Genomic DNA, 26,203 nt, shown 5'->3' on the forward strand with positions numbered 1-26,203 from the left:
TTTAAACAAACCATATGGGGCATAACATGGTTGTTCAGTCTTATCTTTTTACATAGGAAGGTAATTATTTCCTCATGAATTAGGCCCAAGATATGCAAGAGAATGACCTGTGCTGGATTTTGGACGTTTTCTGAGCTCCAGTTTTCTGCCAGCAGACTTTTCAAGGCCAATGGATTAGGAAACCTTATAGTGTGGTAGAAGAAGCAGAGCTGAGCAAATAAGGACATTTTTGGTTCACTAGTCACTCTGAAAAAAACTTTTTTGAAGAAAATTTGGGGTTCACATTGTCTTTTTACAACATTGCAATATTTAAAGCAAAGTAAAATTTCAAAAAAAGTCAGTCTGTCCTGAAATTGTATTTTAAATATGTATAAGTGAAATATTTTGATTAAAAAAAGAAAGTCAGACTCAAACAAATAATAAACTTGTAAATTAATGTACATTCACAAAATATACTGGAACAGCTGAATCCATACTTCTGGCTGAAAGATATTTCCTTTAAAAGTTCTGCTGAGTTCTAATCTGCTCCTTACAAATTTGAAAAGCAGGGCAACAACCATTAGTCAGCGGCAAATATGAGAAGATGGCCTAAGTCTTTTAGAATAAAAGCACATACTTGTAACAAGCAGAAAAAAGTTACAGACCGTACAGAAGCCAGCCTTCTCTAAATTTCTTGGAATCCTTCAAAATTAGGCCCCAAATACACCATAAAAGTGAGAAAATAGTTGAATTACAACTCAGCTCGTGCAGTGTACTGATGTTATTTCTCAACCGATAGCTCTATTTTCCCAAGACAAAGGAAATGTTTTCTCCTTATACCATTTTGCTTCTGTTGACACAAAGTGCAACTTGAATGGTTTTGACAATATTATGGATAACGCTGGCATCCTGTGGTAAGGGAGTTTATTAATTGCTGCATACTTGAAAGCACAGGCATATCATTGTTATAATAAATAACCAGCAACCTATTAACTCTCAAGGTTTGGCCTGTTTAACGTGCTCTTCGTCATCCAAGAGATCATTCATCTCATGTTGAAAATCATAAAAAGCACCTCTGGGAGGACAGACTGCCTTCCAAAGAGAAATACTTCATTATAATGGGGCTCCGGTTTGAAATTGATTCAGATAATGGTGCTGTCCTTCTGGGGAACTCTTTTCAGGCTGTTCATGTGATTGGTCTCTTTAAAGTTCAGGGACCCACTTGTGCAGATCCATTTGAAGATGGGTCCCAGAGTCTGAATCGCTAGCAAAACCAACTTTTAGCAAACAGAAAAACGAGTCTGACTAATGTCCCATATGAAAGAGACTGGCCCGTCGGGCCTGCCAGTAATGGTGCCAGTTTATTAAATCTGTTCAAGTAATTTGTTGCACATTCATTCTTTAGGAGAATGAGGGAACTTGGCAAAAGCCCTTCATCAGCTTCTCAACCTCCCATGTCGTAGAAAATGACTTCTTAGTTCTGATGTTCTATGATGGTGAAATTACTTAAACATCATGAATAGTGAAACATGACAAGGGCTTTTCCATATCAAGAAACAGTGAAGTTAGAGACAAAAGTCAGTGGTAGCAACTTCATGATACTATGAAAATTGGGACTCCAGATCCAGCCATCCATAATCTATATCAGCGATGTAACCTTTGGGTCACCTGCCTCACAGGTGAAGCAGTATGATGCCAAATTAAGAGTTGATGCAACTTACAGTATTGTTTTAACCTCCTAGAAACTTTCCAGTTACTGCCTGGAGCTGGAATAATGCAAGAGTTGGAATAATCCCAGTAGGTTTGATCAGGCCCAACGTGTGCAGCTATCCTCCTCCTCTATATAGAGGCAGCTTAGCTACCTCCAAAGTCTCACCCCCATGTCTTGTCATGACAGCCTGTCCTCTGTAGAAAAGAAAAGCAGTGTGCAAATCAGCTCATTTTGTTTCAGTTGTGAGATGTGAAATATCCTTCCTTAAAGGGCGAGACACTCTCGGGACTGAAATAAGAGCGAGCCACGTCACAAATAGTTTGCTTTCAAACTACTTTGAGCTGAGGCTTTTGAAACAGGTAACATGAAGAAATGTGCTACAGATAAAATCAGGGATGAAACAGTTTTAAAGGAACATATAGAAAAGGGATTTTTTTATTTACATTGGAACTGACTTTTCCTGTGAAAAAATTTAATAGTAACTCATTACATGAGATTCTACAGAAATTTTAATTAGTGTTTTTCAATCAGAAAATAATATTTTGAGAGCTTGTGCTACTTTAATCTCTTTGATCCTGAGGGCTTTGATCTGCCATGTAGTGACATGACGGAGATCAGGCATTTACTTCCATGGTGTGTTGAAAATGTGAAATTATTGATTCCTGTAATCCAGTGGAGCAGAAAAAGGTCTGTGCTTTTTATAGCTCAGAAACTGATACAGTTTTCTTCCCTTCCTGTTGCTCAGAGCAGCTGGAAATGCAAGGCCTGAATATTCCTTAAAGATATCATTATTCTCCTCATAGTCTTATCTTCACTCTTATTAGCCTAAATCCTTCTCCCTCACTGAATTACATCTAACTGAAATCCTCAGTTTTTAAAACAATAGAGCATGATACCACTAACCACCACTTTGTGCCTTCAGTGTCATGCGATTTGCAAAATGAGAGATGTAGGCTATTGCAACAGAATTCAGATTATACAAATCCCAGCAAGGGTTTATTCAAAATAGACTTTAAATAGCCTTTTCAAATTCACTAGAGGGACTCAGCTTAATGCTTTGAGCCGATGACCAGTGAAGGAAGCCATAAGATTTGATTTACTCTCATACACTGTAAACATCTGCAAGTCAATATCAAAATGGAGAAAATTGTATTTAGTACAATGAGGTGCTTTCTGAAGCAAGAAAAGTTTTCAAACAAGCAATTCATTTGCAGGTCCCTTCAGAGGTGCAGCTAGCTACTTAACCGGGTGAACAAGAACACAGGAGAGAAACACAATTAAGTTAATTAATAACACATTCTTTATTACCTCAGATTTGTCTCCAAATTAATTTGTATCCATTCTTCCAGAGCATATTTATAAATGTATGTATGGCATATAATTTTGTAATTTCATTGCCAATTACAGAGACAACGTGAAGTCTAGTACTCTGTTACCTATCACAATAAACAAGGTTGTGTATAACGTACAGTTTTCATAATATTCAGTCCAAAGAACAACCAGATACACAAAACCTGTTTTCATTTAATAATTAGCATGTTCAGCTGAGCATGTTTAGTTGATATTTCCTCTATTCTGATTTTTAAGTGCTTTGATAATATGAGTGATATTTAGTCTGCTTATAATACGCAAGAGAGAGGCAAAGTAAAACACAAATTTCTGTCCTGCATTTTCCAAGTACATTCAATAGAAATACATTTAGACATCTGTTACTCAGCTGGTGGTAAAAGTGTAATAAACACTGGCAAAATGTTGAAAAGTATACTATTCCTTATACTAGCAGGAAAAGATTAAATCTCAGATTTCAGGACATCTTTTTGTTTCTGATGACCTCATGCACCTTTCCCATTAACAAGGTAACAATTGCTACAATTTTCTGTGCAACAATTGTAACAACTTCCTAGTAATTAGTATTGGTACTTAATCAAATTGGGGGTGGAGGGGTGGGGAAGGAAATGCAGTTTTACAGAATATTTCTGAAGATATCAGTAAGCTGAAAGGAGAATTCCTACTGGAATAAAGTCTAGGAAGGGACTAAGATGTCCAGTCCAACAGTCTCATGAGAAAAGATGAATCAGAATCATTGTTATGCCTTTATATACACATTGCACATTTCTTACACATTCTTTAGAAAAGTACTGTACAAGAAGTAAGGACATTCAAGCTTACACTGGAAAACAAATACATGTAAAAGTTCAAGTTCCCTTGAAAAAATCTTCTCTAAAAAGATAAGTTAATATAGAAATCTGGTTTAAATATATAGGACAATTATATTTGACTATTACTTTGTTACGGGTTAAAGCCAAGCACGTAACGCATAACCAGGAGCATGAATTTTCTGCTACCAGCAGCACAGTTACCATTTGCAACGACTAGGAACACTTGTACTGTCCCAAGAGAAGGCAGGGGTTCAGTGAAGGAAGTGAGGTGTGGCTTGGGCTTGTGGGAAAATTCATCATGACACAAAACATACTTGAAACATTTCCAATTTCATTATCCCTTTTCAATATTTTCATATTTCTCTACTAGTTTTAGATTCATAAATAGCAACGTAACAATGCCTCAAGAGACAGCCTGAAGGAATTTCAATATCAATATTCACCTGAGCACAGTCAAGAAAAGCAAAGGAACTATAACAATATGAACCATCACTAAACAACCTGGCTTTGTTCCAGGCTTTGTAGGTTTGATAAGCTCAGAACTATTCAGAAACTCTCCTTCAGAGTCAAAGGCCTTCAGATGAAATTCCTTGCCGGCACCATGAGATGTTTCCGCCTTTAGATAGGGATGTCTTGTGATAACTAGATTGGACATTTTATTTGTTCTCAGATATCACGGCACAACTTAGAGGTGAATTATCAGATAATTGGCACTCAAACTATATTAGGCATCATGAATTAATATCAACGCTTTGTATCATTTCTTTTAGCAAACAGGCAGCTAGTACAATCCAGCTCCTTACATCTGGAATTACTAAATAGATGTTTCAGTTGCTGAATGATGATGTAATGATCACAAAAAGAAAGACATGGTAAAATGTAGTTGAATAAGGCCATGCAGCTTCCAAGATAATTGCCCTACACCACTGCATTCAGCCAAACTGTGGGTATTGAAGGAAAGAACTAAACTATTACATGAAGCATTTCAAAATGAAAGTGGCATACATGGAGGGATGCTAGGGATATTCAGGATTTATTTTTAAAGGGTGAAGAATACTCCTTTGAGTCATGGTGATCAAATTCCCTAAGGAACTTCCCAATGGTATTTTTAAATCCATTTTTTCAGTCACTTTAAGCAACATTTTAAAAAAATGGACTTAATTACTATTAATTCAGAATTGGATATACTGCTCACAGAAATCAGAGGGAGTAGACAGGACTCTGCAACAGTGCTTGCTCTGCTTCGTACCCAGGAACTCTTAAGGAAGCCAGAAACCTATGAAGCGAAGATAAACCCTACCAGCAAGAAAATAAAGTGCCAAAGGAGAGCCTGCATTGGCTCTGTGTAGCTACAGCATGACTCTGGGGTGCTCTGGTGCGTGGCCAGAGGAGCTGCCAGCCAGAAACTACCCAAAATCTAGTTGTGACAAATATTGCCGCATCACACTCCCACATCTGGGATGTGATCTGTGTTTATTTTCTCTAGAAGAAAATAACATTTCTTAGTTGTATTGCAATAAAAATTCCTACTGGTGAAGAACCGTAAGAGATATATATGCATATATTTATATATAAAAAGGTAGTAGAAGTAATATGGGAACAAAGATACACTTAGTGCACCGTGATGCAATCCCAGTTTAAGAAATACTTGCTTTTTAGAAAGTATCAAAGCCAGGGATCCTTCATAACGTCTGTACAGAGGAAGAGAATTTCAGAAGATGACTCCTTCTGCTTTCCCTCACCATCTTCCATATGACTAACACTTACAATCAGAGCAAAATAAAAACATGTTTTTCAACTGTCTCAGCAAAACTCCTCTTAATGTGTAAGGAGCAGCTCATTTCTTATTTTTATTCCACAGGAAGTTATTTTGACAAAGATGTGCTGATCACACAACGTGATAGTAATAAACCTCCCTCATTTCTAAGACTAATAGGCTGCTTATCAGTTGAAGTATGTCAATGACCAGAAATTAGCACCCTTCTCATTTAGCTACTGTGATTACACCAATTCTTGTATTAGTGCTGCATTAATTGCAGCTTATATCATCTTGATTTGGGGTGTGTGGTGATTTAAAGCAGCAGTAGGGGGTGGAGACTTTTCTTACTTCCCTCAGGGTCAGAAAAGCTGGGAAAAATCACGGAAACAACAGATCAGGTAATTCATCTCCCTGCCTGCTGACCTGCTGCGCGTCGCAGGCTTCCATTTCTTCTTCCCGCTCAGTCCTTCTCTCTAATACAGTGAAGCTCATGAGACTATTTCCTGCTCTCTCAAGTTTAACTATTATTTTTTTCTTATGAAATAAGGGATTAACTTCAAGGTAAGTAAGTTCTGTTGGGTCAGCCTGGTCTTTTCTAGTCCTTCAGTTAAAATTATTTACCTTTGTAAAATTCATACATCCTTGGGTTATATGGCTACTATGAGGGAGACAAAATCTCCTATTTGGGACTTGGCAGAGCTCCCAGGAGTCTGTAACTTCCTATCTATGTAAAAAAACCCAACTGCTATGGCTGAATATGGTGAACCAAAATATGCAATGAAGTTTATTCTTTCTGGGCTCTCCCCATTTGAGAGCAGTATTAACCTTGCTTCTGAAACTGAGTTCTTAATAATTAGGACTAAAGATTTCATCAAATGCTCGCTAAAATAATGTGCTCTTTAGGTGGTGCCTGAGGTTGGCACTCTGTGGTTGGCATTACAGAATTGTTTATACATAAAATTAACAAAAGTAAAATCTAAACATATCAGTGTCAGAAATCCTTGAGTATGCCCCTAAACCAGGGCATTTCGAATGAGTAGTTGTAAATTGTGCATCTGTGGCTCAGTCGTCCACCGGTGTATTTAGTATTCTTAATACCACTACTCCTATAATTATGACTAATATAACTTTTCTGGCTTGCAGAAATGTTGAGGAGATCTGTTCGCTAGTGGTGGCTCTTGGATGGGTAGATGTGACAGAAAAGGAAATTAATTACTCTTCTCCAGAGCATGGTTTAAATCATGTGCAGTAGATAAGGTTCCAGGGCACACGCTTGAATAATGAGGAGAAAACAAAATAGCTAAGTATCATCCTTTCTGTGCCCTTGAGTAGAGCAGGGGTTCTTCTGAAAGGTGCCTGTCCATATACCAGCACTGTTTGGACAGGTAACTAGAGATTGTAAAATCCTACATGTGAAAAAAGAGGTGTATTAAGTTTGCCCAAGTAATCTTATTTTGGTATTTCCTAACTTTTCAGTGTTTGTGTTTTGGGTATTTTTTATAATTTTTAGCATATTTTAATCTGAACTTGTCTGTATGTTTTGTAACAGCCTGTCTTCTGGCAAGCTATTACTGGTTTATTTGAATATTTTTATGACTAAACAGTGGCATTTGGTGAAAAAGCAAACAAACTAAATAGTGGGGGTTTTTTCCCTGAATGGATTACCTTCCTTATATAACCCAATATTCCCTTCTCCACAGTGCAAAACTAACCCAAATTGGAAGCCACCTTCCATATCAACCCAGCTGAACAGTTGCAGTACGTTTCTTTCATTTAAATTGTCAAGACAGCTAAGCCTTTGGGGAGGCACCTTCTTCATACTTTCAAATGTGTTTAAGATGAAGGCCAGAGGCGTGAGATCAGTCATCACAGATTACTTATATTCCCCTGTAAATGCTCCTGGCAGTGCAATATGCTTTGGGTTTCACTATGCTTCATCTTTCCCTCTTCCTGGAGCACTTGTACAGAGCTGATTGACTAGCAGTGATGTAGTCAAGGATAGGTACTGTTTATCCCTTTCTAATTTTGGCAACATACACACTAATTTGACCTCTCTAGAGAATGTTCCTCCTTCCTGCTGTCTGCCTTGGAACACTGAGCAGTTTACCCACTTTGTCAATTATTAGACAATCACATTTGTCTGCTCTTTCTATAAACCAGGACACAAGGGATAGCTGGGAGAAAGGGAAGGAGGAAAAGGGGTGAAGGACAGTTCCATGTAAACACAAAACTTTGGGCTCCTTCTGTTTTTCAGTATCAGATATATAAACTGTTGGTTCATCAATCAAAAAGTAAATCCTTACACTTTACAGAAAGCTAAATTTCAGCAAAAGTGTGTCTGTTTATTTCAACTGCATTACTAAGCCAAATATGTAATACCCATTTCTAATACCACAGCTAAAATGTAATTAACATTATTCATTCATTATCAATGTAGGCTAGTGCACTAGGGATTTGCTCTGTTATCAGGCAAAAAGGCAAAAGAGATGAAGAGTAAATGATGAACTGCAGCAAAATGCAAACATGTAATGTATGTAAGTATATAATTGGATATATTCAATAGCCAGGTATAAATTCAGATCACCAGCCTGAACTAGAAGTCCTGGCTTGCAGGGCAGATAAGCTTCTTTTGGGAATGATGGGTTGTCTCCAATTGTCTCTAATGTGTTAAAAGATAGACTTCTGAAAATTTTTCATTTAAGTAGAGAAAACATTAAAACCCATCTGTTTTCTGCTTGTCAATTCATTACAGTCCCCTCTGAAAGAAAAGTAGATTTATCTAGTTCAAAAGATACCTTGCTTGGCCTTCTAAGGCATCAAAGTTTTTCTTTGACTTTGGTCTCTACACACACCAACCCAGTGTCAGTGGAAAGGAACGTAGAGTCTATAGCAGGATTCGGGACAGTTAATTCCAAAATGCCAACATTGCAAAATGGAAGCAAATGTGAACTCCAGGCCATATATGCACTTCAGATACCCTCATCTCACAAATCTGGATCAATTTATAGCAAAAGATGCAATTTAAATATAACAATTCAGAGGGCAGGCAGCATACAAGGGTAAGTACATGCATAAATCTGCTGAGGGGCAGAGCACCTGTAATTATAATGATGCATTTTTTAAAGACTTTGGAAAGTCAATAAAATATTTAGATCCTTTACAGATAGTTTTTGCACTGAAGGAGTATCTTGTGCTCTACTGAATTGTTTTTAATTAAATTATGTCCTTTACAAGAAGATCTAGGATAAAGAAGAGCATAGTTAAGTGACTGAGGTATTACTTAATATTTGAATTCTGAAGCAAATGTTGTTTTTTGCAAATATAGTACTTGCACACGCACATAGTCCTGCAATATAACTCATCTGTTTAGTTCACTGCAAGGTGAAAATCAGGCATAAGTTGGAAGGAAAAAATCTTTACGGAGCTTTCAGCATAATTTTTTTAGTGGAATAGAATTACAGTCCCTAAAGCTAAGCAGATGCAAGATGAGATCAGAAAGAAAACTCCATGAAGGTCAAAGAGAATGCGTTCTGAACTCACGAAAACGAAGTACATCTTACTACAAAGCTATAGAATACATAGTGTAGAGTATTTTTTTTTTAATTTAAAAATTAGGGCTATTCATTATTCTACATAGAAAAATATCATTTGTCTTCTGTTTTTCACCAAGTGCTTTTCAATTTGAAAGGGTCATTTGATTGTAATTAAGCCAAATGTTAGTGAATAATTCACCACCTTTTTCCTTCATCCTGTCTTATTAATTAGTTAGAGCCAAAAGGCTCAAACTTTCAAATAATAACAAATCTTTATTCAAATAATTGGTAATAAGCAAAGACTCAAAGCTGTTACAGCAGTCAGTTATGAACAAAGAAGATTGTGAAATGAGAACTAATAAGTGAAAAATTAATTTTTCATCAACTTAAATATTTCCAAAACCGTAGGCCTTCATACAATGTACTATTGGGAATCTCTGTGTAATTTCATTTGACAAACACAGAACTAAAATTGGCATCCTTGCAATTAATTTATGCTATTGCATAAAAATACAGGGAGAATAATTCACAAGGAGGAACTACATGCTGCAGAGTTGCTTTAACTTTTTTTCCTCTTTCTACAAATTATGTCAGATACCTAGGTATATAAAACAGCATGGCACTTTTGGGGGCTCTTACAATCTGAAACACTTAAAGAATTTTAAAAATTTTAAGTAGAACTCTGTGATTGTAAAATAAGCCAATATGGGGCTATATGGAGATTCTTCTAATTTTATTCGTGTGTTTCACACAACCTGTTGCAAAACTCTTACCTGAGAAAAGTAAGAAAAAATGTTGGTCCGCTGTTACTAAAATGAGCAAAAAATTTAAAATTGCTTGAAAACCTGTTGACAAACACCCTTCTGTGGTTTCAGTTCTGGGTTACTGCCACAACTACAAAGGACTGTTTAGCAATTCCATTAGAGAAAAGTTAAAAATTGAAATTTCATGCTGCAACAGAGTTCATCTAACAAAAATATTTAGTCTTGTAGGATTGCTGTTGCTTACAGTGTAACTAACCTTGTCTCTATCCTCAGCATGTGTAATGCTAGTGAACTTCTTATAAATTGATCTTCCTGTCTCTTTATCTCCCAATTAGTATGCTTGTTATGCAGAGAACTGATCTGAGGTAGTAAGAACTTACTCAAAAGGAACCAAAACCAATAACAGAAGCAAATGGGCGAAAAAGGAGAATACAAACGCGTCTCCAGGATTCCAAGAGGAAACATTTATAAAGAACATCAAAAATGGTGTCACCAAGATGCCAGCTAGTAAAGAAAAATAAAATGGAAGATTGATTTTGATGTGCTCAGTGTGATCATAAACGAATAAAAGTAGACTGATGACATCTTGTAAAGAGCAGATCTTCTCTTGATAAATCGACAGAAGTACATTCAAGAGAGTATCGCCAAACAGCGCTGAGCTTGATAATGAAAAGCAAAAGGAGGCAAACTATCTTCACAGGTTCCTACACAACCCAGCATGTGTTATAACAATGGGCTTCCAGCTCTTGCATCAGAAACAAAATAGACTTGAAGGTGGATTTAGGAATTATTAGAGACACAGCCCTCTCCTGTCATATCTCGTGTGAGATGGAATGATCCTAGCTTCTTGTAAAGTTTAAAGTAAAGCTGGAACTAATATTTTTCCACTGTATTGTTGGGTCTTTTCTATGCTATTATTTTGTATTACAACACCTTATTTAGATTTTGACTGCTGCTGGGCATTGAGAAGAGTTTTTAGTTGTGCTGGGTGCTCTTTTTCCCTTAGCAGTTAGCGATAAGTTAGAACAGGGCCATGCGCACAAGCAGTTCAGATTTTTCATTCTAACGTGCTCTACCCTACATTTGTCAATGTCTGAATTTCATCAACCGTTATGCTGCCAATTTGTCTAGTTCTGTTTCCGTGAAGTTCATCACAGCCTTCTCTTACAAAGACTTACACTAAGTAATTTTGTCATCTGCAAATCCTGCTGACCTAATTTTTTTTGTGCTACCCCTCATTTCTGCCTTTCTGGATAATTAATGAATGTATTAAATACTAACTACAGTACAGATCCTTTGGACATACTAATATTAACCTCTACTGAATTGAAAACTGACAGACTAATGAATTAAATTCTCCACATAAGAACAACAGTGTTGACAGTGAAAATCAGGATGACTTGTGACTTATCCCTAATCTGAAGGAAAAAAAAAACCCAAACCAAAAAACCCAACCACCCAAAACTCTGCAAGTACAAGCACCTGCAATTTCCACTGACTTTTATGGGACTTGTGAAAAGAACAGGCTAGTTAAGAAAAAAACAAAACCAATTAAAAAAAGAGGAAATACCACCTCCGTATACCTGTTTCACTTGCTGTTTACAGAATCATTGAGCTATCAAACAGTACCTTAAGCATTTTTTCCCCTACAAAATTGTTAGAAGTGCCTTGGCTAGAATATACTTGGAATGTCAAAACTTGCGTAGGTATTCAATCCAGAGAGGACAAGGTATAGAATTTATAGCTAATCAAGACTACAGTAAAAGATGAACAAAAATGAACTAAACTGATGACTACCATAGCTATAATCATGTTGGCAGGACATGCTCCCTTGACAAAGTAATTTAGTTTTTTCTAGATATCAGAAAATTTCTCACATTTCCCTGACACTTTGATACAGTATCTGTAGCAGACATTTCTGTAAGCAAAAAATATATTTGGAACAAACAGCACCAAGCCACACAAAGAAGGGCAGTTTCTTTGTGTTCTGCCATTGTTATAAAAATTAATGTATTAAAACTTATAGGTGTTATAAACATCAGCAGAACATCTTGTTATTTCTGAAACTATCATACTTCAGCATGTACAAAACTGTGTAATTTATACAGCAGCTTTAAAATACGCTAATTAGTGTCTTCCAAGTACAAATCCTGTTGTTTGAACTTTGTACCAAAGAAGGCCTAGAAGAATAATGCAAAAATACTAATGAATATTTACATGCTCTTGAAATGAACCTCCTTCATTCATGAACATTTTGAGAGATCAAATTTTATTAGCACAAATGTTCACAAAAAGTATACAGGTGTAATAATGCATTTAAATTATCAACATTTTAATAACCTCTATTACTGAGCTAATAGGCCTTTTCACAGGAAGCCACTGGGAGATGTGCCTTGTCTTACTAAAGTTTTCAATATAGGTTGTAGTCAAAGCAAATTCCTTTACTTAGGTTAGAAGTTTACAAAGTGCCTGAAGGCAGATACAGGTTCCTAATGTGTGATGCTGAGAAAATTCTGTTAAAGTTTAAAAAAAAAAATAAATGGAGCATTCTGCCTTTTAAGTCCTATTGGATGCTATCTGCATAATTAGGTACACACTCACATTTAATCATCTGGATCGCCTACTTTAGAACCTAAGACCCAATCTCAAAGATAAATTAGGGGCCTAAACCTAAGTGAAGGTCATTGTAACCAGACTAGCCTATAGTTTCAGTGGTCATGCCAGAGTAGGGCAGCATTCAGTGTGCCCTAATTCTTCTCCATATATCCACCATGGCAATTTAGATGTTTGTTGTTCAGTGGTACACTGGGCCACATCATACAGTCAGATTTACTGTACTCAGATCTGTACAGGAGATTTTAGCATGCGCAGTGGCAGCGTGCAAGATTTTCAGGGTCCCAGCAAGAGCTAATGCTGCTGTCCTGTCTGAAGAAAGTCCTAGTCAGCCTCTAAATTTCACCCAAATCACATTTCCAGACATGATATAGGCCACTTGGCAAACCCAAACATATAGTAGACTGGGAAGGTGCTTGGTATGTTAGACAGGGACATTCATTGTTAAGAATGGAATTTCTAGTGTAATCTCAGATTTCTTTCATGGGTTTTAGTTGCATGTCTGCAAAATGGGGATAAAGGGCAGCTGTGAAGACACATTAATTAAATACCTGTGAAGCACGCTGTACCACTGGTAAAGTGGCAGTGTAAGATGCAGGACAGAAAGGGCAGAAGTGAAAACGAGGCTTGCATGTAACTAGGATGAGTCAGAGTCAACACAGAAACAAAAATCAAAAAAGGAAAAAGGTGTATGCACTTAGAGATGGCTGCAAGCAGCAAACTTCAGACTTCGGTTTCAAAGGCCATGGAGTTTAGCTTGCTGCGCCATACTTTGCTAGCCTGGGTACAATTTTACTCATGCAAGCTGTGTCTGTGTTGCTGGGACTAGACCTTGGTTTGCCAAGATTCTGAAAGTATTTTTTTTAAAAAAGAGACCTTTAAAATCTCTGTCCAGTGCCTCACTATCTGCAGTGAATTTGTCTCAGTGACACTGTATTTAACTTTATTTGTCACAAATCTGCAGTTGCAAATTCATATCGAAGATAATTTTTTTGCTTCAGGAATGGTATCTTTTTTCAATGTTGAATATTCCATTCCCCAGGGTAACTTGACTGGTAGGTGGCCTACCTGGAACAGTGACCCTGAAAGGAATTAAGGAGACAAAATAGAAATCAGTTCACTTCAGTGCAATGTGTACATGATATGTTATATTCTGTTGTGCATTGCAGCACATCCTGCTTTTCTACTAACATTCTACTGCAGTAAGTGAAATCTCCATTGGAAGGACTCATTATACACATAGCAGAATTTGTGTTAGGTTTCTTCAAGGTCAGCAAGAGGTGCTGAATTTGTTGTACTTCTGTATATATTAGAGTGGAAAAAATAGAATTTATTTTGAATAAAATTTTTTAATTTTACAGTTGAAATGCATACTATATACTGCCAGTATATATGGAGAAATACAGAGGAAGTCTGACAGTCTTGCTGGGTAGGTACAGAAGCCCTCTAGATCATTGTCAGTGCTGAGATAAGTGAGGTCAGACTACTGCAGGAAGAGAATGGGAAAAATAGAAAAGGTGATGGAATTTTATAAATTGTCCCATGTTGGTGTTTAAAGCATAGAAAATAACAAACCAATTCAGAACAGTGTTAATTTTTAAAAAGACTCAGAATTATTGTACTTGATTGCCCACTTAAAATTTCTGAGGTGTACATGCCATAATTTGCAACCAAGTAACCTTGAAACGATCTCAATTCACTTTCCTTAGTACTAAGTCACTAAACATATTCACATGCCTATTTATAAATTGTATTAATTATTTTCAAAATTTAAGACTACTGTGTTTTCCTAAATTTCCCTGATGTATTTAAAGCAAAAACAAAGGTTGGGATTTTTGTTTGTTTGTTACTTGTCTCGTCTTGTGAATTCTCATCACTCATACATTCATTCAGTTGTTCAGTGAATAGCTCATTAATATGATTTCTATCTGTGTATAAAGGCACATGGCACGACCACAGTTATGTAACAGTTTGAAAAGACAGCTATAAATAACCTACTTTAATAACCATAAATTTACATTAGAAAGGTAGATAAACTCTGAAGTGAAAAACGTTTATTTTTATCTGATGTTACTGTTTCATAATCTCCGTGTTATCAGATTCATCCTGAATAATTTAGTAAGGTCTTGGGGTTTTAGACCATCTGGGAAAGTCTTGCATATCAAATGGATTTATACGATAGGAACAGAGATTTAAAAAGAGCTACATTTCCCTTTTGGGACTGAATCTTACTTACCTGGTACACATTCAAAAACTCCCGGTGACATCCCTGGCAGATTAGACTATGCAAAGAATGGCAGGTTTGGCCCTTATTTTACTGATTTTCTAAACACAAGTTCTCCTTTCTGAATACTCTGAAGGAAATCAACCTTGATGGAATTTTAAATTTTCCTTCCTTATTACCATTAACTGGCTGCCTTAATTTTGGATATTTACTGAATTTATGCCTGCCTTTGGCCAAAAATCTTCTCTTGGAAGGAAAATACTGGCAGGCATAACCAAAGTGTTCAGTTTTATAGTTGCTATCAATCTATCATTATCTCTGTAGAGAACGGTCGTAAGACTGAGAGGATGTTCTCATAAAATCTTCAATAGGCGTATGAAGATACAGAAAGTCTAATACAGTAAATTGAACATGATAACTCTACTAGTAGAGAAAGTGATAAAGAAATAATTGAAAAAGGAATGTTGTTTTATGTACCCTCTAAGTCTACGATACCTATTTTAAAGTAATGAAGTGTAATGCCCCCTCTTACAATTAGATCTCCATAGGTAGGCAGGAGCAGCTGAACAGAGACATAATGCAGAGGCAGGAACCTATCCCATGCATTTCTGGCAGCAGGATCAATGCCTAATTAATGAGTTTTGCCAGTCAAGCTTAACAGTTGTATGTATGTAAGATCTTCCATTTAATTTTTAAATAATGGATGGTTATAATCACATACTCAATGACAATTATCTGTGAACTACTAATTCCCATGAGCCTTTTGCTAGTACTAAGGGACATGAGTTGTAATCTTGTTCCTCTCTTGACTGTGTTTTAAAGTATCTTTTCATATATTGGACTACTTTAAATACTTCTTTGACTGATGTTTCTTTGGTGGAGATATTTTTGCAAGGCTCTGCAGCTATGAGGATGAAACCAGATAGCAAACTAAGCAGAAGAAAAGCGCAGCAATGAAAGCCATAGAGCTGGTCAGCCAGCAAATACACATAAAGCACTGTACTTTGAGATCAGCGATGGGTAAGACAGACACAAAGGGGGCAGCTGAAGTATTACAAGATGCGGCCTGATAAGGAGGAAGGAAACTGACCATCTTTCCCAGCAATTTTTGCAGGATACTTTTTTATTCCTCACCTTAAACACAGACAACATCAGACAAAAAAAGTCCATCACTGTTATCCTCACCTTAAGTTACTATTCCCAGACCACTTTCTTTCTCCAAGTCTATTAACCTGCCCTTTTCATCTCCTACTCAGCCTGGTGTAGGCAACTCCCCATCTCTTCTCAACCAGAGCTTCATCCCGGGAGGAACAGTCTTTTCGTTAAACATGTTACTCTTATTTGTCAGTTGCTCTTTAGCCTTTAAATCAAATATTATTTTATTTGAGAGGTTCATGAGCGTGATAGCACAGAATATTTTTCATCGTTCTACTGTGTGACTCCTGATTCTTCCAGTTTAATGAAACTGTTCTTAAAATTAAATTGTACACAATGCATTTAGCTGCTGATACTACACAGAGCCAGCCCTATACTGTTACACGAGTATAGACATACCTACAAGGGTTATGGTTGGAACTGTTTTGAGTTAGTTTGACCCAGTACACTTTAAAATAATCTTCCACACCTCATTGCCTTATCATTTTGCTGGAATTTCACTTTCTGAGTTGCAATTATTCAGAGTTGGGGTTTTTAGGGGGTTTGGGTTGTGTTTTGGTTTGGGGTTTTTGTTTGTTTGTTTTTTTTTAGAGGAGCGTTTTTAAAGATTTTAAATTATTCAGACATGTTAAAATATGAAATGCCTGAAAATAAAGTCAGGTGTTCTTTGGCAAGATGGTTTTTAGTAACCTTTTTTTTCTAGAGAATGAACTCTAGAACCTGAGGTTTTCTTCATTCAAAATTTGTCAGAGACTCAGGCCTCAATCCAGGAAAGCAGGTATGCAGAACCGTAATATTAGATACATGCTTAGTACTTGTATCAAGTTGGTTTAGCCTTCCTGAACATGATGAGCCCCGCAAGCCCTTGTACTGCCAAATGATGAGACACATATTGTACCCTTGAGACCTGAGGGCTGGGGAAGCATCGAGGCAATTCAAAGGGAAGACAGGCAAACAGGGACCATCATCATCATTGTGCCATTCAAATACCTTCTTTTTTTGAACAAGGACTTAAAATTATGTCACTGTGAGCAGAAGATCATCTCACTATATACTGATACAGGTTTTTTCTAGCTTTATAAAAAAATCTCTCTCCACCAGAAATTGATTAATTTAAAAGATTTAATCCAAGTATATGTCTCCTTGCTTCCTTGGGAGTGTTTTCAGATCTTCAGACCAACCAAATGAGTTTGTAAAATCTTTCAGTAATTCTCCCCCTTTTATTTTTGTATTTCACTAGAAACATTATCAGCACCTGGTGTTTTGTTATTTACTGCATGTATTTTGATTGCCTCTTAAATCTCTTTAAAACATAATTCTTCCACAAATGGCTCAGCTGCTTGGAGAATAACCATTTATTGTTCGCCTTTATCCCTCTCACAATTAAGCAGCTCATTAAAGTACTCCCTCTATGGTTCTATAATTGCATTCTTTGTGACTAAGAAATTTCCATTTTTGTTCTTTATCAGACTTACTCAGGTGTACATTGATATGCATGTAAAATTATCTCATATTCCTAATATGTCTATCCTGTTCGTATTCTCTACCATGCCAGCTAACCACCCCACTGACCGGAGGTATTTTTACGTTCTTTGCACTGTCATTTTAGTGTGAGAAAGGATGTGCTGACTCCATACTGGTCTCATCACTGCAGTATGGAAAGAGAAAGTAGAGCACTGCAGCAACTATGCTAAGCCAACCCATGATTTTAGTGACTTTTCACAGAGCATGCAGCTACACTGTCTGCCTCCTAGCCTACTCTTCTCTGTCCAAAATAGTCTTTAATGCTAACGCAGTGCTGCAATGCATGACTTTCAATTTAAGCAAGCAGAAAATCTGCTTCATAATTTTACTGTGTAACAGGAACTGCAGAGTTGCTCATCATTGTCTCCTGCCTTATTCTACTCTTACAATTGCTTAGTATGCTTTTGAGATATGTCAGACATTTAATTGCTGCACTTAACTGTCATGTTTCATCAATAAGCTTTAAGGTCCTAAGCTCACTTTGCTGTTCCTTATGAAAATCACTCAAGTCTAAGAAGTATTTGAGAACAACAATAATTTTCCAGTAATGCACTGAATACTCATCACCATACACTGCTGATGAAAGAAAGTAAAGACATATTGAGATTGCAAAACCTACTTTTAAAAGCTAGGAAGCACTGGGATATAGACATTTCCTCACCTCATTCACAGCACAGGATGCAAGGTACTCACTAGCTACTTCTTATCTACTCAGCTCTAATTATATTAACCGTAAACATGTTGTACTGATTTAGTCATGGGCTATTTTGTCACATCCCTCCCTAATATATAAGTCTTCACTGAACTTATCTTCATAACATGCCTATGAAGGAAGGTTACAGACTGACCGACACTAAGACTAAAGAAAAAAAACCCCAACACTCTGTATTTTGGGGAGCAATTTAAGGTGTAGTGGCTTGATTTGCCGGAGCTTTTAATACCATAGATCTTTCTGGGCCCAGCTCCCGGTGACTTAAATTGCAGCTGTAAAGTTCAGCTCTTCTCTAAATCAGACCACACAATTTCAAGATGTGCATTCAGAAAATGAGTAATATACAAACAGAAGCTGCAGTGAGAAGTGAACTGTCCAGCAGCACACAGTCCTCTGGGATAGAAAATGGAATAGCCTTGCTGAGGTACTGATAAATAAAACACTAGCTGAATAAATATGGAAAAAAAAACAAAAACCACCTCATAGGTAAATAAAAAGGTCCTGTATAAGTTTATTTACTTAGAATAGATGAGAACTGGTTAACTTCTACCCTACCTAAATTAGACCTGGGTGAACTCTCAGGTGGTGTCCCTGGACAGCATCTGATCTTCCTGGGCAGAATTTAACTACTTTAATTCCAAGATGATTGTCCCCTTCTTAAAACCCCTTTTCTTGTTGCATATACGTACCGTCCCTCTGTCGTAGGTAAGAAAAGGCAGATCTTCCACACAATAACTTCATTCACTAAATAGCTTTGATTAATTCCAGGAGCGTGACCTTTCCCACGCACCATGAATGGTGAAGAGATCCTACCATTAAACGTACGTTGAAATGATGATACATATGAATGCATACTGACAACAAGGACAAATTAAGATTGCAATACCAGCCTGACTTTCCACTTACAAAATATAATGGTCTTTCAAGAGTACTTTCAGGTGTGTTCAGAGTTTCTAAAAATGCAAATTATTAAATACACAGAAATTCCATCCTACGGAATCGTGTTTATCCCTACATAAATCACCAGTTCATTTAAGTCTTCAGCAAAAACATCCATAACAAGTGAACTGAGTAGGACAATGCCACCCTCAACAAAGTCCAATCACCACCAGGAGGTAAAATATACCTTTTGCAATATGTTTACAAAACATAGCATAAAAAAAAAAAAATCAGATTGAGACTTGTGATTCCTGAATTCCATTCCAGGCTCTGAACACACTTAAATGATTACAGATCTGTCACTGATGGTTAAAACTTCCATCCTTTCTCTTCTTCCTACATTGTCCTATTTCCCATGCTGTTCCACCATGCTTTTGAGCAATACACAGGAGAAGGTCAAGCTCGTGTTAGGCCGGCTGATGAAATCTGGCTACTTACTGTGCTCCTTGGAGGAGCTCCAAGCGGCTCAGACCAAGACCGCTTGTGGTATTCACCTGGTTTGCAGAGTTGACGTACCACCAAGTTCCTTGTCTTGACTCCTTTACCTTTTCTGCACTTTGGCCTGGCTACCATTTTTTTCCCCTAGGACACAGAGTACAGGAGAATAAGTCTTCTTACTTGAAGGGTATAAGGATATAGAGAATCGGTGTTTTTATAACAAAAGAACTGTTGCTTCGCTTAGCTGTTAGCATCAGTGTATGTACCATAACGCGCACACTGGAAGAGTACAGTATGTAATGTAATACCTGTATCCTCGATGGATTTTTTTTAGGGTTTTTCTAATCCATAGGATTTAGGCTTTAATCCATTTAGGCTGTTGGGTTTTTTTTAATCCACAGGTCCTATTTTTAAAAACCGACACCTCATCCCACTCTGCCTTCAGCAGGGCTTGTGGAAGGTGCTGTCCGGGGCAAGGTGAAGACGCGCCACGGTCTTCACCCCGCGTCCCCAGCGGGGTGAAAACACCACACGCTCCGTTTGCAAACAACTCGAGGCGAGCTGCTGAGGCGGCCGCGGCGACAAGCCCTATCCAAGCCGCCACCCTCAGCTCTGTCCCCTTCAGATCCCGCCTGAAGAAAACCCACCTCCCTCCCCAGCGGCTCAAGCCGCTTTCCGACACGCTGTCACCCCCGACGGGAGCCCCTTTTAGCCGCCAAATCCTGGCCGTAGTTGAACCTGGCGGACGTCGCTCGCCTCGACCGCGGCGCTCGCTCCCCGCTCTTGGCGCCACCAGAAATTACCTCAGGGAAGGCGGCGCCGGGGCAGCGCGGCCCCGGGGGGCGGAGGGGGCGAGGAGAGGGGCCGGGCCTGCCCCGAACGGGGCAGGCCCGGCCCCTCTCCTCGCCCCCTCCGCCCCCCGGGGCGCCCTGCCCCGCCGCTGACGTCCCTCCGCCCGCGGCGCATAGCCGCCCTTTCCCGCCCCCAGCGGCGGCGGTTGCCCGTGGCGGAGCATGGCTCCCCCCGCGCCTCAGGCGCTGTCTCTCCTCCTCCTCCTCCTCCTTTCCCTTCACCTCGCCGCCTCCTCCAAGCTCAACATCCCCAAGGTGCTGCTACCCTTCACCCGCGGCACCCGCGTCAACTTCACGCTGGAGGCCAGCGAGGGTTGCTACCGATGGTGAGTGCAGGTGCCGCCGCCCTTTGTCCGCCGCTTCTCCCGCTCCCCCTGCCGCCGCCGCCGCCGCCCGGATGCACCTGCGGCGTTTCCTCAGCCCGCGGCGGGAAAACGCGACTCGGCGGAGCCTCACCGTTCCCTCCCTGGAGCCGTTCCCCTGAGGGAGGCGGCAGCGCCAGGCCTCCCCTTCGCCGTTTTCACGTTACTTCGGGCGGTTTTTTGGGGTGGCCCAGCAGTGTGGGGGGCAGAAACGGAGATAATCCCTGAAGGGAAAGGCTGGGCTTTACAAACCATCGCTGGTTTGTTTTTTTTTTTTTTTTTCCTACAGCGCGGGTTAAACCTGCTGGAGAGGGGCTCTGGCCGGAGCTGAAAGGGCCCTGAGGGGAAGACCCCTGCCGTGGGGGAGCTTCCCGCCATGGCTGGGCGCCTCGTGCGCGCCTCACACCCCACGCGTGCCCACCCTGCTGCCCCGCGTACCCCACGCGTGCCCGCCTTGCCTCCCTGCGCGCTCCACGCGTGGACACCCTCGGTGCCGCCCCGCACGTGCTTGTCCCGCAGCCCCACGCGTGTGGTGACAGCACCCGGAGCTCGAGCTTGCGCTGCTGGGGTAGAAATACCCGTTCCCTCGCTGTGGTTAGTAGTGAAGGACTGAGGGCTTTGAGTTTGGGGTATGGATGTAGAGGAGGGACCGAGTCGCAGCACCTCGCCGAGGTGAGAGCCTTTCGGTGCTGCTGTAAGCGTAGGCAACGCCCTGAGCGCGTAGCTTGGGGAGGATGAAGTCAAGTTGTAAAAGATTGTATCTTTCCCGGTTTTCTTTTGGAGGCCTTGGTGCTGAGCAGGTGGGATATACTCAAGCGACTTTGGGCTGGCAGCTCCCAGCCCGTCTTGTGCAGGAGGGAGGCCTGCAGGCCGGGCTCGCAGGAGGCAGGTCTGGGTTGTGTTGAGAACTGGGGGCTAAAGGCAAATACTATGGTGTGTGCAGATTCAGAAACTGTGTCGCAGTCTTCACGTTAAACAAGTGTTACCAAATCCTCATCCTTCCTTTAGCGTACCAGAATTGTAATTTGGATCAGTAACAAGCAGGAGGTACCCACCTGAAAGAAGACGTGGCAGTCAAGATAGGTTTAGGATGATACTTCCATATGTGCCAGATGGATGTTTGTGGCAGTTTTCAGTTGTTATTTTGTGGCTGACAGTTACTGAAATACATCTTGTAGGGCTATGTTTTCCCTCTGTCTTGGTTTCTTTAGCTGGTGGTCCTACAATTCCCATCCCTGGGCTGGTTACAAGCCTTTGGTCTGTAAGAACTTACACATTTGAGGGTGTTTGCACACAAGAGCAGTAATCAGAGTTTCTGCAAAAGTTGACTGAAAGGAATTTACTAGATGAGCTACATGTGGTTGTGTAATTTCATTTTTATATGGGCCATTTTAGTGAAAATCTTGCAAGTGTGGCTCTGTTCTTTTTCCTTATTCTAATCTTTAAAGGCAGCTGAGTCTTTAAAAGGATTTGGTTTATGTGGTAAAGTACATTGTACGAAGCTGAAAAACAAACTCATCAAAGCACTAGTAAAATCTAGGAGGTGTAGACTGTCTTTCCTATTTTGCCAGCAAACTGCTAGGTGATGCTGGGCTGGCTACAGCCATTCCTGCATGTGCCAGGCACTATCCAACAGTCAGAAGTATGTAGACCTTTGCAAATCTCACTGAGATCTACAGATGAAAGGATATAAGATCGTACTCTAGGGAAGTAACGGATTTGGTCCATGTGTGTACCTCTAATGAGGATGATTTGTAGGCACTTCAGAGCATGTTATACTGGTGCCAGTTGCCAGCAATGGGTTGTATCCCTCATGCAGATAGGCTTCAACATGCTTTTCCATCCTCTCCCTCTGTCTGCCCTTCAAAGATTAATTAATTAATTTTGGTTGAGAATTAAGGAAACTATACCAACTTCATGCAGAGTGTGTCATCATCTTCCGTACCAGGGTTGTAAATGTGTATTTATTCACTTCTGCTTTGCAGGGACTGGCAGGATGTGGGTGGTAAAACTCAACGTGTGCTTACAAAACCATCAGAAGGAACCAGTATCTGTGTGTGTGTGACTGAGCAGAAGCAGTCATGCTTGCCGTGGTGCTCAGAGCATGTTTGCTGGATTGCATCTGCAGCTCTCTTTCCCTCTACATCCTTGCCCCCACAGACCTTGAACTGTAGGGGATTAGAAAGAAGTGTACTTTGGAGGGGCAGGCGACTCCACAGCTACTTGCTGACAAGTTTCCTGTACTTTCCTGTTAAAGCTGTCAGTAATAGCTGTTACTGGAAGGAGGCCGTTAAACTGAAGAAGTTAGGAAGTACCAAATGTAATGACTTTAGAAGTAGTGACTATTCCTCACCCAGAATTCGTAAAATGATGGGTGGGTTTGCATGCATGAAAGCAGGGATTTAGAATGGAAATTATAAGATTGAGGCCCTTTGTGTCTGGAGAGGGGACTGAGGTTGTGTAACATAGGTGATTTTGAGGTTAGAGGTAGTGTATGAAAGCTGTTCTCATCCTACAGCAGCATCTACCTTCAAAAGACGTCCTTTGAGTATTTGAAGGGCTGCATTACTCAAACATTCAGAATTCATACCTGAGTGTCCAATTTAATGAAAAATCAGTCTATGACATGTGACCATATTTCTGTCTACTTTCCCTTTGGGGCTTCAAGTTAACCTCTGAAAGCAGGAGATTTTCAAAGAGATTGTAGTGGTGTCTGAGAATTCCAGTGATTCAAAGGGAAAAGGTCAAATTTTATCATCATCCCAGCAGATTGGGAGCAATGATAAAGTTACAAGCATGGCTTTAAAGTGTTTTCTGATTTTCAAGATGCTTGTGCCTTCTGGAGTTTGGGTTGCCTTTATGTTAGAATTATTTTTTGATAAAAGCTTTGTTTTCAAAGCATACGGTGTTCCCATCTGTAAATATTGTACATGGTACTATCTTCTGGGATAAAACACAGTCTGTGCAGATATATTTAGCGTTTAAATTACATCTGTATTTATCTTTTAATTACCTTAATCCAGAAATTACACGTGGAAGAATGAAAGCATTCAGAAGCAGAATTCTGTCCTTGAAATCTGCCTTACCGTAATAACATCTAGGGGAGGGAACACACAAAAAAAATCCCCATTTTCCTCCAAGGTATACAACATGGTGCAGGGTATTTATAGTAGAAATTATCTGTAACGTATAAACACGCTTACATGTCTGTAACATTATTTCATATCTTGTAGAATTGAGGTACATGGTGAGAACTGGTGGAAAGTTGAAGCTTCAGGAATTAGTTTTGAGAAATACAACCGCTTGAATTTGCACCGTTGTCCATTGAAGTCAGAGGTTTTGCTATGGAAAGGTTACAGCTGTAGGAAACTGCTCAAAGGTGATAATGGCCCTGTACAATTGTGTTTGTTGCAAATACAGTGAAGGAGAGTTTATTGCCACCTTAAATAAAAGGGTTTGTGTGTGCTCCTGAAGCCCTCACTGATGAGGTTACATAAAGTTAATTGCTGTTGTGAGAGGAGCAGGTGGCAGAGTGCTGGAGTGAGAGATCCAGTGGCTGAGTGGTGTTTGAGCAGCATAATGCACAGGTACTTGCAGAGAACCCAAAACCCATATACAGCACTGCTGTTGCAGTAGTTGGCTGGCAAAGCTCATTTTCTAGCTCCTTGTCTTGTCATGTTTCTGATACTGGGTTGTAAATTTGTCCTATCATTCCATGGGATGTATGTGGTGGCTTATGTTTTTTAAAAATCTGTATTAAATAGAGTGCTGCTGATCGAGGTCTGTTACTTTGCTGTAAGACTGACAATCTCATCTCTGATATTCTGGGGGTTTTGTTGTTGTTGTTTCATGGATTACCTGTTTTACCATGGGTCTAAAAAACCCTGTCTTTGACTCTCACTGAAAAATGTTTTGCGTGATACTGACTGTTAATTTCCATATTATACAATAAAATCTTAAATAATGATTGTTATCCCCTGTTATCCTTACCCCTTCTTTGGTTCTCACCTGCTCTGCATTTCCTACTTAGAAGGCCATTATAGCAGGCAACAAAATGTTCTCCCTCTCTCTGGGAGTGCCTATGCTGCTGACTGTCAGGTAGGCTGCACTGCAGTGTGTTCTTTCCCAGCATGGCTTCAAGCTCTTGTAGATACCAGAATGAGCTCAGATTTGGGTTGGGATATCCTTGTTGGTAAAGTGAGACAGGCTGTGCTGCTGCGGCTCAGGTCTGTGTTACCCGAGTAGGTTGGCTCAAACCCATAGCAGGTAGCGTGAGTCTGTGGCATAGATGTTCTGCCAGAGTTGAAGAGGCAGAAGAAATAATCATGATTTTTCTCTTAGCTGATGTGTCAACCTGCATTGCAGGTTTACTGTCGAAAAAACTTTTTCTGAATCTGAGCATAACCTGCCTGGCAAGGAGGACAGAAAGAGTAAAGACTGTTCGTGATTTTGGGCAGCTTTCACTGCAGAACACCCATGAAATGTTTTAAGACTCTTCAGGTGTGGATCTCACCTTAGTAATTGAAGCTTTAAGGGTGTCTACATGTGAGAGGGTTTAACAGAGTGAATAATTTGAAATAATGCAAAATGTGACATTTGTGTTTTGGAAGTAAGCGGCCATTTTTTTAGTTTTATTTTCTAATTTGAAATCAGGCTAAGCTAATTTCAGAGCAACTTGTGTAGACCAACCTTTATCTATTGCATTCTCTTATTGGGAAGATGACTATCACTAGTGCGGCATGCCATTTTCCTTCATGCAGCTAGAAAAGGTACAAAGATAAGTACTTACGGTAAAATGCTTTTGGCCACCAGTTGATTTGATAAAATATTAAAGTTACAGTTCAGCATCTGGGTTGGATTTTGAGAACAATCATTGCTGGCTTAATTCTGCTTCCTTTGAAGTTAATGGGCATGCCAGCTGATCACCAGTATAAAATCCCATGAGCAAAAGCTTCATCCTTGGCTCATTCTGTGGTGTGTGATGTTTCTATTTGCTTTTAAAGCAGAACTGGATGGAGGATTTTTTTGCTGCTTTTTGTTTTCCCAGTACAATAAGAAACATCCTAGGAGAGGATTGAGTGAACAATAGAGAGATAATCTGCCACTGTGGTGTTAAAAATCCTTAAGAGTTGAGGGAACTCTGCCAGGCTCCCTCTGTGTTTGCTTTGGAATGGGTTCAGTGCCCATATCCTTGGTTCTCTGGGAATCTATTTTTTATCATACAACTACAGTTGTCTGGATCCTGTTCTGGCTCTTGTGTCTCTTTTCATTTTTGTATGTCAACAGTGTTAGTCCCAAGAGTGACTAGAAATAAGGTACCTAATGTATTGGTCAATCCAATCTTACCAAACTCTTGGAAACCTTTACTATCCAGTTTCCCTCTGGCTACATATCTGCCCACATGCCTGTTACAAATTCTAAAAGATTAGATCAACTGACACTCATGGTGCATCTCCACAAAGGTGGATTTTTGGTAATTT

General features: G+C 39.5%; 1 protein-coding gene and 1 long non-coding RNA gene across 5 annotated transcripts in view; one reads left to right on the forward strand and one right to left on the reverse strand.

Moving 5' to 3' along the window:
• Positions 1–12,174: 12,174 nt before the first annotated feature.
• LOC115353693 lies at positions 12,175–20,358 on the reverse strand. The gene is made up of 3 exons (XR_003927665.1): positions 20,314–20,358; positions 19,511–19,654; positions 12,175–13,600 (listed from the first exon to the last, which is right to left on the reverse strand). It is a non-coding gene; the product is annotated as an uncharacterized LOC115353693 (long non-coding RNA).
• A 112-nt stretch (positions 20,359–20,470) lies between these two features.
• The window catches only part of NUP210 (nucleoporin 210), a 69,041-nt gene continuing 63,308 nt past the window's right edge, over positions 20,471–26,203 (forward strand). For all 4 annotated transcript variants that reach the window (XM_030043399.2, XM_041118642.1, XM_030043400.2 and 1 more), the window contains exon 1: positions 20,471–20,687. In XM_030043399.2, coding sequence (XP_029899259.1) covers positions 20,524–20,687 — 164 coding nt within the window. In that variant the 5' untranslated portion in view covers positions 20,471–20,523. The remainder of the gene's footprint in view (positions 20,688–26,203) is intronic.

This window comes from Aquila chrysaetos, chromosome 20, assembly GCF_900496995.4.
Source record: "Aquila chrysaetos chrysaetos chromosome 20, bAquChr1.4, whole genome shotgun sequence".
Lineage (NCBI taxonomy): Eukaryota > Metazoa > Chordata > Aves > Accipitriformes > Accipitridae > Aquila > Aquila chrysaetos.